The 16,762-nt window shown below is 46.8% G+C and overlaps 1 protein-coding gene across 2 annotated transcripts in view; it reads left to right on the top strand.

Moving 5' to 3' along the window:
- The window catches only part of IQSEC3 (IQ motif and Sec7 domain ArfGEF 3), a 92,270-nt gene that overhangs the window by 59,830 nt on the left and 15,678 nt on the right, over positions 1 to 16,762 (top strand). For both annotated transcript variants that reach the window (XM_056510310.1, XM_056510314.1), the window contains 2 exons: positions 5,537 to 6,615; positions 10,599 to 10,760. In XM_056510310.1, coding sequence (XP_056366285.1) covers positions 5,537 to 6,615; positions 10,599 to 10,760 — 1,241 coding nt within the window. The remainder of the gene's footprint in view (positions 1 to 5,536; positions 6,616 to 10,598; positions 10,761 to 16,762) is intronic.

Raw genomic sequence — 16,762 nt, 5'->3', positions numbered from 1 at the left:
TCCATGGGTGTCCTGCACAGCATCTACCACGATGTTTGAGCACTGCTGCCACTACTGCCCTTAGTGCAGAGGAGGATGCTGAAGAGATAGGCAAGTTTACCAGGCTGAGAGAAAAATTATTCAGTCCTAGAAGTTGCAAGCCTTGCCTTCTGTGCCTGAGGCTACAGCCTAACTGCAGAGCACAAGCATGCCCATGTCTAGCTGCATCTCCCAATGGACTCCCAGCAGGAGACAGTGGGACAGGCTGGCCTCCTCCCTCACAGGGGGAATGTGTTCCCTCCTCCTCATCTCTGCAATTACAGTCCAGGACAGCTGTTGTGCAAAACAGAACCAAATGCACCATTTGTGCCTTTTTCCTGGGAAAGCAGCTCAACCAGAGGCTGTAGGGTCTGCTGACCCTGCAACCTGTGAGGTGAGGACAAGTGAACACTAGTGGCAGTGTCCAGATTATGTTCAGGGAGAGAGTTCTGTGGAAGCTGTGCTATTGCAGCTGAAGGGTCTCAGCTAATGAGATTTCCACAGAAGAAGCTGCTACTTCTGGGACATCTCTCTACCACTTCACTGAGTGCACAGATGCTGCCCCTAGACATACATGTCAGACCAGTGACCCAATAGACTTCTGAGCAAAAGAGACACCTTGACTCTCTAGCTCTGTCTTTCTCAAAACACTGCATACTCAACTCAGACAGAATTCTTGCTTCACACCAGGAAAAAAAAAAAAAAAGAGAGACTAATTAACTGGCTTCACAAGCTTATGTGACATATCTTCAGGGTGGGCCACATCTTGACTGCTATATATGGGCTTAGCCTCCTCAATATCCTAGAGCTGCTCTGGTTTATCCTGGGGATTGTCTGTCCTGTGTTATTTTAGCTTTAAGGTCATGTTGCCATATCACTGTTCTTGCAGCAGAGGCCAAGTCTGCCCTGGATGCATGTGAACAAGACAGACATGTTTAGCTGATTGTTCATTAATGTCTGGTGCCTTGCAGAACTGACCTTGCAGGGACTGAGCCTGTCTTCTTGGTGAAACCACTTTTCTCACAGCAAAGGGGCCCTACAATTTGTGGGACCCTCCAGACTCATGGATGAGTTCAGTGAATTGCCTCCATCTCTGGCAGGGGGGATTTTCAGGCAGTGAAGAGTACTAATTCTTCCACTTTTGCACTGTAGTATACCTAGTTTATGTTTTTATGGGCATTCCTATCAATTTCAAGGTAGCTTACTTGAATGGGAAGAAGGGTGATAGGACCTGCAGAGCCCTGTTCCACTAGAACCCTACTTATAGCAGAGCTTGTAATACAGGAATAAAACTTACAGTAAGAGAAATGGGTGGAAGGAGACATTTTTAGTCTCACTGCACAACTAAAGTCACATTTACCTTTTGAGAGAGGACTGAGTGCTAGTATGGAAGGAGGGTAAAGTGCAGCCTCCTCTCTAAGGCTTGGACCAGTTGTTGCCCCTCAGCATCATCCTAGAGAGTTGGTGAGTGGCTTCATGGCTCTCCTTGCTCCCTACCAGAGAATTCTGACAGTGCACAGAGCAGAAGTACTTTATGCTGGGAGGCTGGAACAGAGACTCACATACTAAAGCTCCCTTGTGCTTGGACTCTATGGTAATGTTGGGAAAATGCAGGGGACCACAGGAAAGAGGAGCATGCTTTCAGTCACACATACCTTTGGGCTGTGCTGAAGGGCAGCAGGTGTCCCATGGATGAAGGAAAACACTCCATTAGCAAATATCCTTTATAGCAATGTCCTTCCATTGTGAGAAGCTGGAGGGAGGGAAAAGCATTAAGAATGAGTGATAGAGAATATGTATGCTTTGTATGTCTTTTTTTTTTTCTATTTTATTTTTTTTTAATGATGCATGCATTGCCTTGAGTGACTCAGATTCTATCCCTGAGCCTGATTCTTTTCTGGTTGTAGAATGGTGGCACATCACCCTGCTCTGTGGCAACAAGGGTGGAAAACCAGTGCTAACTGAGAATAAGATCAGGCCGTGGTCTCTCCTGGCAGATTAATAAATTCATGCCTATGGGCAACAAAGCCATGGAGAGTGCACCTCAAATGTCTGGCCATATCCAGGCCTGCAGTTTGGCTTGCCTTTTGGCTTGCTTTGACCTTGTTAAATCTCCCTTCATATGCAATCCCTCATGGCAATGAATATTTCGCAGCCATTTCTAATTCAAGGCCTGAATTGCTCAGAAGGAGTTTTCATACTGAGGCCAGAAATGTATTAAGCTAATTATTCTTTGAGATCCCCCTGAGCCCCCTCCTGCTTTTCCATTCCTTTGGTGCTGGCTGTCAGATCATTCCCCAGAGAAGAGTAGCTTTAAGTAGGCAATTACTTGTGATTCATGGGGTTTATTAGGAGCCAGAGAAGGCCAATCATGCCTGGCCTTTCTTGCCTCTCAGATGGGAAGAGAAGGTTTCTCCAGCCATCCAGACATACATCTCCATTACCCATGACTGTTGTGCTGCTCACAGATGCCCTTTCCTCCTCTGGAGAGGAAGAACACAGGTTACAGCTGTGTGAAAACCTTAATTCCTTTGGACTGTCACTTAGCTCAATCTGACAGTAAATGAGTATGTCTCAGTCATCAATAAGCAGCAAAGAAACAGAGACCCACTGGTACCAAACAAGGGTGAGGAGGGCACTTCTCTCTATGGGGATGCACATTTGGTCCTGCCAGTCTTCTCAAGCATCCCTTGCAACAGTCCCTGTCCCTGTTAAGCCTGCTGAAAGATACTGTGGGATTCCCCTTGCTGAGAGTATTTCCCCTTGCTTTGGACAATGCCAGTTGGCAGTGGACCAGTGCAGAACCCAGCCCTGCACCCCTGGTATGAGCTGGAAAACACTTCAGGTTAGTTCTGCTCCTTAATGCCTTAGTCCTTTGGGAGGACTGAGATTATAGGCTGCAAAAAGCTGGTGATTTTTTTTATTGAGGTACTGATAGGTACTCTGTTCCTTTAAACTTTTAGAAGGATCTCTCCTCACTAGCTATTAAAGTCTGCCATTTTTAGCACTGTCCTTGCATGAGATACACTGGCCTTTTACTTCAGATCAGCAATGACATCTTGTCTTGGCCTCTAATAAGATCAGAGCATATGAATTTCATGTTTTCAGAATGGCTGTCACCTCCTTGGAAACCTCAGATAATTGTAAGGCTCTTGCTTCTGCTTTATTTTGCATTTTACTGTTATTCTGTCCCTCCCATTTGTTCTCCTTTCCCTCCTTACACAATTAGCTCTACATTTTCATTAACCAGATCATTATTTTAAGTGCTCATGGTCGGTTGTCAGTAATAACTGTCTGGGTTGGACCTTTGCAGCTTACTGGTTTAATTTACATTTATCTACCTGAGACCTCCTGCTCAAGGGATAGTTCAGTCTCTTTCCAGGCAGGCCAACTTTAAATACATGTGTCAGGAGTGTTGGTTTCATGGCAGGATTTAAGATGTCCTTGTTCATCCAAAACTGACAGGTCTTGTGGTAAATGACACTGTATCCAAGATTATTGTGGGGGTGATTTTAAGCAACATTTATGCAGACCTTCTCTGGGAGGGCAGCAGTGAAAGTATTAGTCAAATGTTCTTTAAATTAGGGGTAAGCAGAGCTCTGAGCCAGCTATCTCTGCAACTGTGGTGGCCAAGCCCATTGCTAAGAAAATTGCTGGTATTTCTTAGTGCTGGGTTTTGATGTTCACCTTGGACAGACTGCAAGTTCAAGGGCAAGGCAGACAAAAAACAGAAGCCTACCTCATGTCTGAGCACAAGGGAAAGGTCCCTGCTTCATGTCCAGAGAGGGAAATATGACAGGATGTGCTCCCCATCCCACTCTCTTCCATAAATGTCAGCCTCCCAGTACTTGCTCCATGGCCAGGATACCAGTGCAGGCACAATAAGGCTGGGTTTATATTGGTCCTCTCTGCCTGCCATCTCCCAAGGTCACATTATCTTCCTCTGCTTCCAGAGGAGTTAGTACTGGAAAGATGCCAGGGGTCATTTACACTTCTCATAGCTGTCAGACCAGGTTTCACGTGTAGCTACATCACTCTCTGATGATTTTATCTGCAACTTACGTCACGTTATGAAAAAGAAGAAGGAAGCAGGTGACACAACATGACTCTGTGAGCAGAGGCTCATGCCTCATTCTCACTTTGTGAAATCAATTTGCACTTAAAATCAGATCTTGTGGGCCAAGAAGGCATGGTGAGGGACAAGTGGCATGTCTGGGGATGAGGATGCAGTCAGTAAAACTCCTCCTTTGGTTCTGCTAACGAGCTGATATTCACCACATGACTGATGCAGTGAATCCTCTGCTAATTCAGGACTGACTTCACCAGCACTCTCAGTCCTGCCCTTCATCTTTTTTTTGTTTTTCCAGTTGTGTGCACTCGCATATTAGCACTACAGTCTGCACCTGCACTCTGCCCTGTAGGGTACCAATGATGTAGAGTTTAGCTCACAGTTCAGCCTAAGCCTCAATGAAGGTAGTTTGAGTTCATTCCTTTTTTTTTTTTTTTTAACCTCATCTTCCACCTTCATCCTCACACTGTCCCCCTTGTCCTCTGTCAGCCACTCATTGGAACCAAATCATCTATCATTCTGGAACTTGTTAGTGAAAACCCAGCTGCAGAGAAAGAGTGGGGGGATTACCAGTAAGTTTAAATTCTAGACTACAGGAACCACCATACATACCTGCTTTGCTGAAGACAGTTGAGATGGTGTGTGCTGATGTATTTACATGTGTTTGTCTTTATCAGTTCAGGTAAATCCTCCTTCTATGTGTTTTTATTATCTTGTCTCAACATTTAAAATTCAGATTTTTTTTAACTGTTCAAAACTGAGAGTCTTTCTTCTTCTGGGTATTTTTCTTTTCATTGCTGGCTGACACCTGAAAAACTCAGATATCAAAAAGGAAGACACTTTGAGATTCAGAGTACTTTTTAAAAGACACAAACTCAGAACAAACCCAGCCTCTACTAATTTAAATGGAAGTTTATATTTCTCATTAACTGCTAGATCAAGCCAGCATTCTCAGCATTTAAAAATTAAATTTTCTTCCCTTTTTCTGAATGATTTCTTATTTTGATGAGATTGTTTCCTAAGATTGATGAGGAGGGGATAAGCATTAGTAACACTCTGAGAGAAGAGATAATGCTTGATAATTCCTGAGCAGGAAAACACATTGCTGGAATGTTGTATTTGCAATGATGAACTTGCCCTAAAGGCCACCAGAAGTGAGTCTGCAAGGGAAGGGCACCTGCAGACTCCAGTTTTTATGGCTGGCACTCTAGGAAGGGGCAGGATCCCGTTACAGCTGTGAGGAAGCTCGTGGTGCTGATGGTTTTGCCAGTCATGCCCAAATAGGAACCTTCTGTTGAAATCAGGGGTGTGGCACTGCAGGCAAAAGCTAATTCAGTGTCAGAAGTTCCTTTGACAGTCGTTGAAGACTAATCAGTGCAGGAGGCTGGGCAACAAGAAGCCATCAGGAGGCAATTAGCAAAACCTAACTCTCTGTTGTGTGTTTTTCAGATCGAAATGCTAGAGCACAAATACGGCGGCCACCTGGTGTCCCGCAGGGCAGCTTGCACCATCCAGACCGCCTTCAGGCAGTACCAGCTCAGCAAGAACTTCGAGAAGATCCGCAACTCCCTGCTGGAGAGCCGCATGCCGCGCCGCATCTCCCTGCGGAAAGTGCGCGTCCAGAACTCGGAGAGCTTCTCCGCAGAGAAGGCCCTGGTGGAGGGCTACAACTTCGTGGGCATCCCGCTGGTGAGGTCCCCGTCCCTGCCAGCCACCATCAGTGGGGCGCTGACTGAGCTGGAGGACTCCTTCACGGAACAAGTTCAGTCCCTGGCCAAATCCATCGATGATGCCCTCAGCACCTGGAGCCTGAAGACCATGTGCTCCCTGCAGGACGGGGGCTCCTACCAGATCAGGGAGACCTTCAGCGCCAGCTCCATGCAGCCAAACCAAGACTTAGAAGCTGAGCTGCAGGATCAGGAGAAGGAGGAAGGTCTCCTGCCAGATACTCTACCCAAGAGCAGCAGCACTCTCATGATGGCTTTTCGAGATGTCACAGTTCAGATCGACAACAAGAACATCTCTGTCTCATCATCTACCTCGGTGTCCATGGCAAACTGTCTCAGCAGCAACGACCAGGCTGGGCTCTCTCCAGCTACCAAGGCTGAAGAAAGCCCAGAAGAAGGGGAGGGAGAAGCCAGTGAACTGCCCTCTGCCCCAGAGAGCTTACCTGAGAACAGCCTCCCTTGCACCGAGGTGGATGTCAGTACCAATGGCACGGGGGACAGCAGTGCTGAGCCGGATCAGATGGCCGTGCAGAAGCTCCAGTTTGATGCAAGCAATGAGGCAGGGCAAAGCAAAGGCTTGGAGTCTGAGAATGCAGACAACTCAGAGCAGCTGAGCAGCAGCAGCACCTCCACCTCAGCCAAGTCAGCCTCTGAGGTGTCCTCAAAAGAAGCCCTGCAGGCCATGATCCTCAGTCTGCCCAGGTACCACTGCGAGAACCCCGCCAGCTGCAAGTCCCCCACACTTTCTACAGACACCATGAGGAAACGCCTTTACCGCATTGGACTGAACCTCTTCAACATGTAAGTGACTCTTCCTCTGTTTCCCAGCCTGTGTCATGCCTCACAAGAACAGATGATGGCAGGCTCTTGGTCTAGATCCATCTCCAGGGAAGTTCATTCCTATTCATCTCAGTATGCAATGTACAACACAGGTTGACTTCCCAGAAGCTCTTTCCCTAAATTCTTCCAAGTACTGTCCTCTTTTGCCTAACCCAGGAACAAGCCCATGAGTAGTGCCCATGCTCTTACAATTCACTGAACCTTCAGTTCCAGTTGCTGCTCATTTGGCATCCACCAGCTGAGCCTGGGATCACTCTGCTCCACTCTGTTGCAAAGGAACATATAGAGCTGGGACTGTAAACCCAGCACTGGTTCCTTAACACAGGGCAATTCCAAGTAAAGAGAGAGAGAGAGAGAGAGACAGACAGAGGTAGGGCTGAGCATAACTAGCCCAGTATGAGTCATAATGACAAATTTACATCCTTGGCTGTCATTTTCCTTCAGATATTTGGGTAGGTTTTCACCTGACAGACCAGGTCTAGTCATCTGTCTCTCACATACCTGAGTCTGACATCCTATGAGAAGGCTGTAGGTGTGAAAGCAAAAGCAGAGCAGAGATTACCATCAGAAGAGGTTAATTCACAGGGTCATGTGTGCATTGGCAGAAAATAGCTGAGCTCCTTTAAGGAGATTTAGATTTGCTCATTGCCTTCTGATGAGACTTTTCTCATCTAAACAAGCCATGAGAAGTACTGAGTTTTGCTTTATTATCACACTCTCATTTCTCTGTCTTTGTTTCCATTTGAGTCCCCTAACAATGAGGATGTAATGTACCCATACTAGGAGAACGTTTCTCCACATATTAGCGTGGGCATTTTAGTCAAAGCAAGGACTGATCATTATGCAGTCCTAGGCAGGAGTTTTTCACAGACAAAGGGGCAGTGTACAGGATTTTTGTACATGTACCACGGAGGCTGTGGATTCCGGGAGGCAGGAACCAGGAAGAAAGGTTTTTAGGATTGGTCTCAGAGCACATCCAGAAGTGAAGTGATGTTAGGTCAAACAGATTTGGCACTCTTACAGAGCATATTTCCAGTTCTAAGTACAGGCTGGAGGACAGGAGGGAGGAAAATAAGCTGTTAGCTCTGGGGAATGATTCCTTTCTTCAATCTCTGAGTAGTATCTAGGGGACATGCACCCCTTGTGACTTCCTATCCAAGGGGCTGGGAGGGCCATTAAGCTTCTGCAGTTATTCAGTTGTTGCTTTCCCTATCTATTTCCAGGAAGAAGCCAGTTTACTGTTGTGGGGTTTGGGATGTGGGCTCTGATCCATGGGACATGGAGCTGGGGCTGTGTGTGTGTGTGCACACATCCTTTTTCCTGGCTTTTGGGAGCACATGGATTTGGTGGTGGCACTTCCCCCATCCCTGCTGCACGGTGAGGGGGTGAGATCCCTGGAATGGCGAGTGCTTCATGATGCAGCACTGCTGTAATAGCTCTGTGTGTGGGCAGCTGGCTGCGTGGGCACAGGGAAAGCCAGCAGGAGCTGAGGAATCCCACAGCATTTGCTGGCTCTGCTTAACACCCCTGCAACACCAAAAATGGATAGCTCAGGAGAGAAGGGAGTGCAGTTGTCTGCTGCCCATCTGGGTAAAAGCTACATGCTGCACTACATGGGATACACTGCAGGTGTTCAGTGGCAGAGATGCTGTATTGCTATCAGAACAAATTGAATCCTAAAAAAACTGATGAAAGGCTGCTGTTAGTGGAAGAGTATTTGAGTTATAGTCTAGGCAGTGCAGGAGGGCTGTCACAGCTGGACTGTTCTATCCTGCATCATCTGATGGCATTGTGTGTACCATCTCAATTGAAACCTGCACATCCATGCCAGTGTGTGCAATTTCTGGCCATATTCAGCTCTCAGCTCCTCTGGAGTGGATCCAAAGTCAGTGCAGTCACTTTGGAGTCACACAGGTGTAACTGAGCTCATCCTCGTGTTGTGAACACCACACTGTCCCTTGCCAAATACCAAAGTGTGCAGGTGCATGTGCATTTTATGAATCTCTATTGCTTAGTTTGACTTGTGTCCCAACCATATCACCTTTGCACTTAACTTTACCTGTACTTTTCAATGGTGAACCAGGAGGTCTGTGTGATAAGAAAGATGTATTTTTTCTTTGCTCTGAAGAAGGCCTGGAGTTTTCTGTAACAGATTCTGCACCTCTCCTATTTACAAATTTAATGGGCTGACCTGTTCTTGCAGACCTCTCCCCAGGGATGCCACACTGCCCAGGATATTTTCTTTTGACATTACAGAGTAAGCAGAACTGTTTCAAGCCCATCTACTTTTTACATGCCCTTGAGGCCCCTGTAAGGAGCAGGCCATTCTGCTGAATGCTGATCCCCTTATAGCTAGACATATGTTGCTCACCCACATACTTCACCACCTGACAATGTCACAGTCTGTGCCTGTGCATATCACGCATTCATGTGCTCTGAAATTTCATCCTATTCTTTCCTCACCCCAGGAAACTGCCTGAGCAAACTCATTCCTTGAGCCTTGACAAAGAATCCTGAATTTGGATTAATGATGGAAGCATGACATCATTTCATTAAGTCACCCTCTTACCTCTCTCCACCCACCAGCTCAGAGAACCAAAGAAATGTGGCAATCTTCCTGCCACTGCAGTGATTCACCTCAGCACAGTGCATCATGATAGAGACCCTCCAGTGGGACAGACTGAAATATAGGAGGAAAACTTCCTGCACAGTACAAATGTACCTTTTGTTCCTCTCTGCATTGTGAGACAGGCACCATGGAGCATCACAGCCACTCTCAGGATACACAGGGTCTTATAAACCAGGACAGAAAAATGGGGACAGGTGTTTTCTCAGGGCCTCTGGCAATAGACTCAGGGTTAATGATGTTACACTGAAGGAGGGTTGGTTACAAGTAGATGTAAGGAAGATTTTTACAATGAAGGTGGTGAAACACTGGCACAGGTTGTGCAGAGAGGTGGTGGATGCCTCATCCCTGGAGATATACAAGATCAGGTTGGAGGGATCTCTGAACAGCCTTATCTAGTTGAAAATGTCCCCACTCACTGCAGGAGGGTTGGAGTAGATGGCCTTTAAAGGTCATTCCCAACCCAAACCACTCTGCTTCTGTAAGAGCTGTATGTGCAGGCACAGAAATTGGCACATTGAGAAGCACAAAATCACTCCCACAGCCAGGCAATCAGGCCCACTCAGCACCAGACCTGCTCTCAAAGAGATGCTCACAGCCACAGAGAGAGAAAAGCCCTCTGTCTGGGAGCTGCACATTGCTTCCTCCCTTCTCACAAAGCATTTTCTGGGTGTCTTCTCTCACACATGAAGATATCTGCCTGAGGGTGTCAATCAATAGAGGAGGGAAGAAAAACATAGCTAAGGGTGGGAGAAATGGAGGAAGAGATAAGCAAATCTGAGTATGGGATTTCTGTTCAGGCAGCTAACATCAAGCTCAGGTGAGGAAGGTAAAATGTATCACTCAACAATGAACATTGAAAATGTATGAAAAACAAAATTATTTTTTAACAGGAAAGTGTCCACTTTTGGTTATCTCCCCTGTAGTCTTGACCCTGGTTTGCCCATAGACCATGACAGCAATATCTCCTAAGTTTCTTCCCAGAGGAAAGAGCCTTTGACTCTGGAGCAGATTGATGGCAGAAGAGTCACTAAAAAAGCATGGTACAATGCAGCAGAATCCTTTGTGGCAGTAGGATGCCATTTGTGATTACCAGGTGACAGCAGGTGACACAGCAGGTCCTATGACATCCTTTTGTCCCCAGCAGCAGCTAGGGGAGCACACAGGAAGATACCTTTCCTCACCCCAACCAGTCCCACTCCTGACATGCATATGAGCTCATAGGAGCCCAGGCACACCCCAAGGGCTGCACTGATGCAAGCAACAATGCCTGCAAGAGATCATGCACACTCACCATGTGTCTGTCCTTCCCTTCCAGAAACCCAGACAAAGGGATCCAGTTCCTGATCTCCCGAGGTTTCATCCCAGACACCCCCATTGGGGTAGCCCATTTCCTGCTCCAGCGGAAGGGCCTCAGCCGCCAGATGATCGGGGAATTCCTGGGCAACAGCAAGAAGCAGTTCAACAGGGACGTCCTGGAGTAAGTGTGCAAATCTCTTCCCCTCCTCCCTGCACTCTAAAGGAGCTGCCAGCCCACTCTGCCCCTGGCTGCACTTTGTTATCCTCCATACCCCTTCACCCCTGCTCCTCTGGAGCTGCACCACTGCCAGTCCCTGTCTGGCATCCCACATTTCCCAGCTATGTGTTTCACCCTTCATGTCATCAGTTCTTTCATTTCAGTCCCTCCTCAGGAGGCCTGTGGTCACTTAGCAGGTGCTCAGCACTGTCAGGTGGTAGAACTAGGGATGCTGCCACGTTTGGGGGCTGGGAAACTCTTTGGCTGGGGTCTCATTCCATCCATATAAAGTACCTCCGATGCCTTCTGGGAAGTACTAAGAGAGGAGAAAAAATATCTGCTTGTTGCTGTGAGACCAGCAGGGAGAAATGAGTTCTGGCTACATAGTCTTTCTGTCCAGGTTGAAAATTGGTGGCCCTTTGAGTTTGTCCAATTGCATTATGAGGATAATTACGAGGTCCTGTTTGTGGTGATGAGGTGATTACAGTAGCATGCATTACTAAGGGCTCCTCATTGCCACAGCAGCCACAGAGCACTAAGGAACATCCCCACTCCAAAATCTCCAATGAGCTGAGCTGCCCCTTTTCAGAACAAAATCTGAGGTTTCCTTCCTGCTTCTGTTCAGTGGCTGCTTTTGCTGGATTGTTACCTTCAATTCTCTCACCGTGACCCTTTCCTGGTCACAAGCCATGCATCTCTCAGCCTACACCTCTCTCCTCTTTCAAGTCTAGCTCGTTCAGAGACCCATTTCAAGGCATGACCAGCACTCAGCTGTGTCATTCTTTTATTATGCAGAAGCACAACTCTTAGTGAGAGCTGCCTTTCCATTAGGCAGGCAGTGCTTTGCACTGGGTCCTTTATTGCATTCTCCCATTCTCCAAAATGTTCTCTATTTCCCTTGAATTTTGCAGTGGTTTCTCTTGAACTAAACCATAAAGAAACTCCAAATCCCATCCATATACCACTTCTACTCCAGAGAAAGACTGGAGGATGCCAAAGTTCAAGAGCTAAATCTAGGCGTAAATTTTAAATTTAATTCCAGCTGCAATTGCTGTTTCTTATTGCTGCAGGTACCTACCTGACCTTAGGCCCATCTCTTTTTTTAATATACTGTGGAAGTATTGATTTGTCCAGCAACAAGACACATGGGCTGTCCAGTCTCTTCACACTGAGAACTACAATTAAAAGTAATTGCCTCTTTTTCTCCAGTAAGCATTGTGTGGGCTGCTTTCCCTGACAGATAATCTGCTCAAGTCCAAACCTATCCTCTGCACACACAGGGAAATATTGCAACAACAGTAGGCTGACACTTCCTTTTGATCCTAAATTTGGCATCATCCCTGCAAATGACCATGTTCTTCTGCCTCACATGGGACTACAAACTCAGTGTCAGCAGCACCTGGGAACAGTCCCTATTGCAAATCCTGGTGTCAGCCTCAGTGCCCAGGAGCTGCTACACTGGGGTTGCCTGTCCTGTTTCTGCATGGGGGCCATTGGGGCAGGTGGTCCTACTACATCATGCTCATTACTCCAAGTTTCCACTGCCCCTCTCATGGTTACACTCCAAATGTTCAATGAAAGAGTGACCTTGCCCATCCTATTAACATCTGTAGAAAACAAGCTCAAAGATGGGGACTGAGATATTGAGGCTGTGTGTACATGGATACATCTTGGGCAGGGACTGTGTGTACCTGAACATGTATCAAACAGCTGGGGTGAGTTCAGGGTTCAAACCTGTGTCAGATCTCTCCAGGCTACAGATGATATGCTTGCTCTAACAATCTCTGCTGCCATCCCCTCTTCACAATAAATGGCTGATTCGTCTTCCTTAAAGGCATAAAATATATGCAGGATGTTCTAAAACAGGAAGAAAAAACCATGCATGTTCAGCTGTTTGTAGATGCACCTTTTCAAAGTACTTTCTTTCTGAGCTTGGGGGTATGGTTGAGCAGGGTTGGTGGGTTTTCAAGCAAATTTTTCATCAGCTGCTCATGAGTGCTGGATGGGGAATGGCTGCACACCCAGCAACGTGCCATGCATGGAAACAAGGCATTGAAAGGAGAAATCATGGCCCAGAATTATAATCCTGGGTATTTTTCCTGTCCATGCTGCAGGAAGCAGAGGGCTGGCAGTGTAGTGTGGTGTGCTGGCATTTCCAGTGCACTGTATCTCAGGGGCTGGTCACAACTTATGAGCTGTTTCTATGGGAACAAGAGGCAGATCAAAGACCTTTTGGCATTTTAGAACCGTCTAAGACCTTGTCTGGTTCTCATTCCCCATCCAACTCCCATCAAACTAGCTCAGGAACACTGACACAGGTTGGAGAACAAACTCTGCAAGGGCTGTCTTGCTGTCCCCACATCCACCCACACTTAGCAATGTTAAGGTACATGGTATTCCCTGGAGAGCATGTGGCAGACAGGAGAGCTCATACAATAGCTTTTTCACAATTTGCCCAATACCACAGTCATTTTTGTGGCCCAAACAGGCAGAAGAAGAACAGGCACTTGGCCCTGCTGAGGTCAAATGCCCAGGCAGGGTGACCACGAGCAGGCAGCAGTGCTTGGGCAGGCTCTGATCACCTGCAGTGAGCAAGCCTGTATGCAGGCAGAGATATCTGCTCTTTCACACCCCAAACCTGACCCTGGAGCCTCCTGTACCTCCCAAAAGCAATTTCAATTATTGATGCCACTTGCTGTGTTAGTTCAGCTCTCGCTCAATGTGAAAACTTACGTTGCAATTGTGTATTGTGAACAACATTTCTACTGCAGCCAGGCTGAATTAAACCAGCTGCATGAATAAATAATAGGTCAGCTTTTAAAACATCTGCAAAAGTGTCAGGTCTCCCTTGTGCATTTGGAGGCAGGGCAGAGCTGACCAGGTTACAAACTCCAGACTCAGCTGTAATGTCCAGCCATAAGTCTGCAGAGTTCCCTTGGCTTCTGCAGGGACTGAAGCTGTGCTGACAGAGAAGCCAGCCTAAGCTCTGCCTGTTCCTGCTGTCAAACAGCAGAGCTCAGGAGTGCAGAGCAGCATCTGGCACTGTGAAGATGATCCCACTTTACTGCTCACCTAGAGAATGTAAAACTTCAGAGAAGTGCTATGCTGGTTGCAAAGCCTTTTATGTTAAAGGGCAAGGGTTTAGGTGAGGTAAGCATTTTATGAGGATTGAGCACTTTGGTGTGCTATTTTGCCTTCCCACACCTTCATGCCCAGCATCTAAATGCCCTGAAATTATAACCTCCCTTCAATCTTCCTGCTCTTATCTTTCAACCTTTAACTCACTTTCTTGTAACTCAAAAAAGGTGTCTGGATAATTCAGAAGTACTCTACATGCTAGCCTGAGGAATAACAGAGAGGAGGTGATTTTCTGACAGTTTCTGACTATAATTGACACACATGCATTGATAATACTGAGCCACTCAGGTCTGTCACTTTAGGAAGATGCAGTATGTAATTTTCTTGTTTAGAAAAGATGTCAGTCTTTAAAACTAGCATTTATCTCACCTGTTGTTGGCCATCACCAAGTTTAGTGTCTTCTACAAATTTATTAATTCCTTTTGTCAATGCAGAGACATGGGGCCCTCAAGAGTGTTGTTTTTCTCAGTGTGCTAGTTTAGGCTGGACATACAGCTTTTAAGCATTTTGTGTTACAGGGCATAAATCCCATTTGTAACCTATTTTAAGCATCCCACAGAGTAACCATTCACTGTGATTAGCATCTGTAAGATCCAAGAATCTCCTTCCACTGGCTGTCCTGCAGTCAGCAAGAGGGAGTTACTGGGGACCTGTCCCAGGACCTTCCCAGTTCAGGGAATACAGCTGGAGAGGAATAGCCTGGCCCATTAAAGGATCTATGTGGTACTGAGCAGTTTTAATCAAATCTGTTTCTCAAGTACTGGAGAAAAATAATTCTGTTGCTTTGAAAAAGTCAGGCCCAAGGCATTAACACATAGCTTTAATGTGAGACACATCATTCTTGCATCCTTTCTTCATTCTGTGTTTATTTGTTGCTTTTCTTCTCTTTCTTTCACTTTAGTCCATTCTTCCCTTCCACCTGTTCCTGACTCAGGAATTGCTTCCATTTATAGTTCAGTCATGAACAAGATAATGTGAGCGATTTCATGAATGGAGTCAGCTGCTGCTACTGGATGGTTTGTGTTCAGCTCGTGGGACTTGGAAGTGCAGATGTCCTGGTGCACTTGCTGTCAGAGCAGAAATGGGCAGAGATTCCAGCAGAGGAGACATTGTGCTGAGTTGGGGTCTGCTTGGTGTTAAGAGTGGAAGTTGCTGTTGGAGACATTCTCCCTGGGGGTGAGAGGTCTTCTGTCTGCCAAGCTTATGTTGTCTTCTCTTTCTGTCATGGAAGGTCAGGGAGAGGAAAGCTGCTCTCAGTAAGTGCAGAGCTGGGAGCCCAGCAAAGGGACTGTCTCTCAAAGAAGTGTTAGGTTCCTCTTGGACAGACAGAATGGACTTGTCAGGTTAGCACAAACTAGCCTTCTTTCCCCTTCTCACTGAGGATGCTACAGAGGATCAGAAAGGGACTTACATCACAGGAGGGTTTGAGCTGGAGCAACAGATAATGATGTGGTGAAAACAGGACAGAGGGAAGAATGTGTTAGGCAGTTCTGACCTCCTGCTGCAAGCAGGGGTGTAGCACACCCCAAGTGTGAGTAAGAACAGCCTTCTCCTGCCAGGCCTGTACAGGCAGAAGGTGCAGCTCGAGCCTGCCTAGGCCCAAGGAAGCTCAGGGAGGAGTGGATTCCCAAGTAAGCAGCCATGTGAGCTGCCAACAGCCAAGGGAGAGTGAGCAGGCATGACAGACCCAGGGAGAAACAGGCAGTACATATCCTGTAGCATTCTCCAGAAAGGCAAGAAAGGGAAGACTGGTGCTGTCTCCACTGTAGAGACTGGGACACACACCTATGCCACTGGTACATGGAATTGGAGAGTCCTGCTAACTTTTCTTTCTGTTCAGTTCACACATGCCTTCCTGGCAGCTGAGCTCATCTACAATTCACCCAAATGCTGATTCACCCTCAGAAAGCTTGCAGAATTAGAGAGGCCAAGAAAAGGGAGGTTTCCATTAATATCTTTGTGCCTTGTGATTTTAGACTTTCCACCTGGCTGCCTCATGCCTTGCTCCCTCCCTGAGTAGAGGCTGCAGGTTCATTACAGAGGCTTTTAGCTGCATCCCAGCTCCTGCTGCATTGTCACCTGAGCAGAAAAGCTGGAAAATAGGTCATTACACTTGGGTGAGCAGATCCCAGCCCCACATGATACAGCTGCTTCCTGTCTTCACTGAACCCTTTTGCCATAGGCTTTTTTTGCCATGCTTAGGCCTGTGCTAAATCCTCACAGCTCTTCTGCCATTCTGTCCACCCACTTTTGGGGGGATCTTTTCCCTGTAGCCTAGGAGGCTACAACAGAGACAATAGCTAAGCATAATAATCCACCTAGGAGCCTTCTGCTCAGTCCTGGAGCCTGGTGTAGAATTCTCTGATTACTGTTATGAGGTGCATCAGAGCAGATATAGCTCCTCATGTACACAGGTAGCACAAGAGTCCTCAACCCCCACCACCTTGTTTATGAGCCTGGGAGCCAGCATTTTTCCTGCTTGCTATGATCCATAGTCATATCCTTGCAGACAGTGGGCTAAATGAATCTCTGGATGCACTGCAAGCTCAATTTGTGTGGGTTGTTGCAAGTTCATGGGCAGGAAGGAGTTGAAATATGAGATTTTATAAGGTGATTACTGTGTCCCTGCATCATCATCCCTCAAGCCTCCCAGCAATCCTGGAACAGGCATCTCACAGGTGTCCAGCTGTTTGTGGAAAAATGAACTCAGCACTGGTTTTGGCTTGTGCATATAAGCTGTTGGTTTATTCCTTGGATGCAGACATCCACCCACTTTCATATCCTTTGTCAGCTTCCAAGGTCTCTAGCTTGGAAAGAAAAGATCTCCT

Source organism: Oenanthe melanoleuca, chromosome 1A, assembly GCF_029582105.1.
Source record: "Oenanthe melanoleuca isolate GR-GAL-2019-014 chromosome 1A, OMel1.0, whole genome shotgun sequence".
Classification (NCBI taxonomy): domain Eukaryota; kingdom Metazoa; phylum Chordata; class Aves; order Passeriformes; family Muscicapidae; genus Oenanthe; species Oenanthe melanoleuca.
Note: the sequence above shows the minus strand (reverse complement) of the source record. Positions and strands in the feature narration are given on the sequence as shown.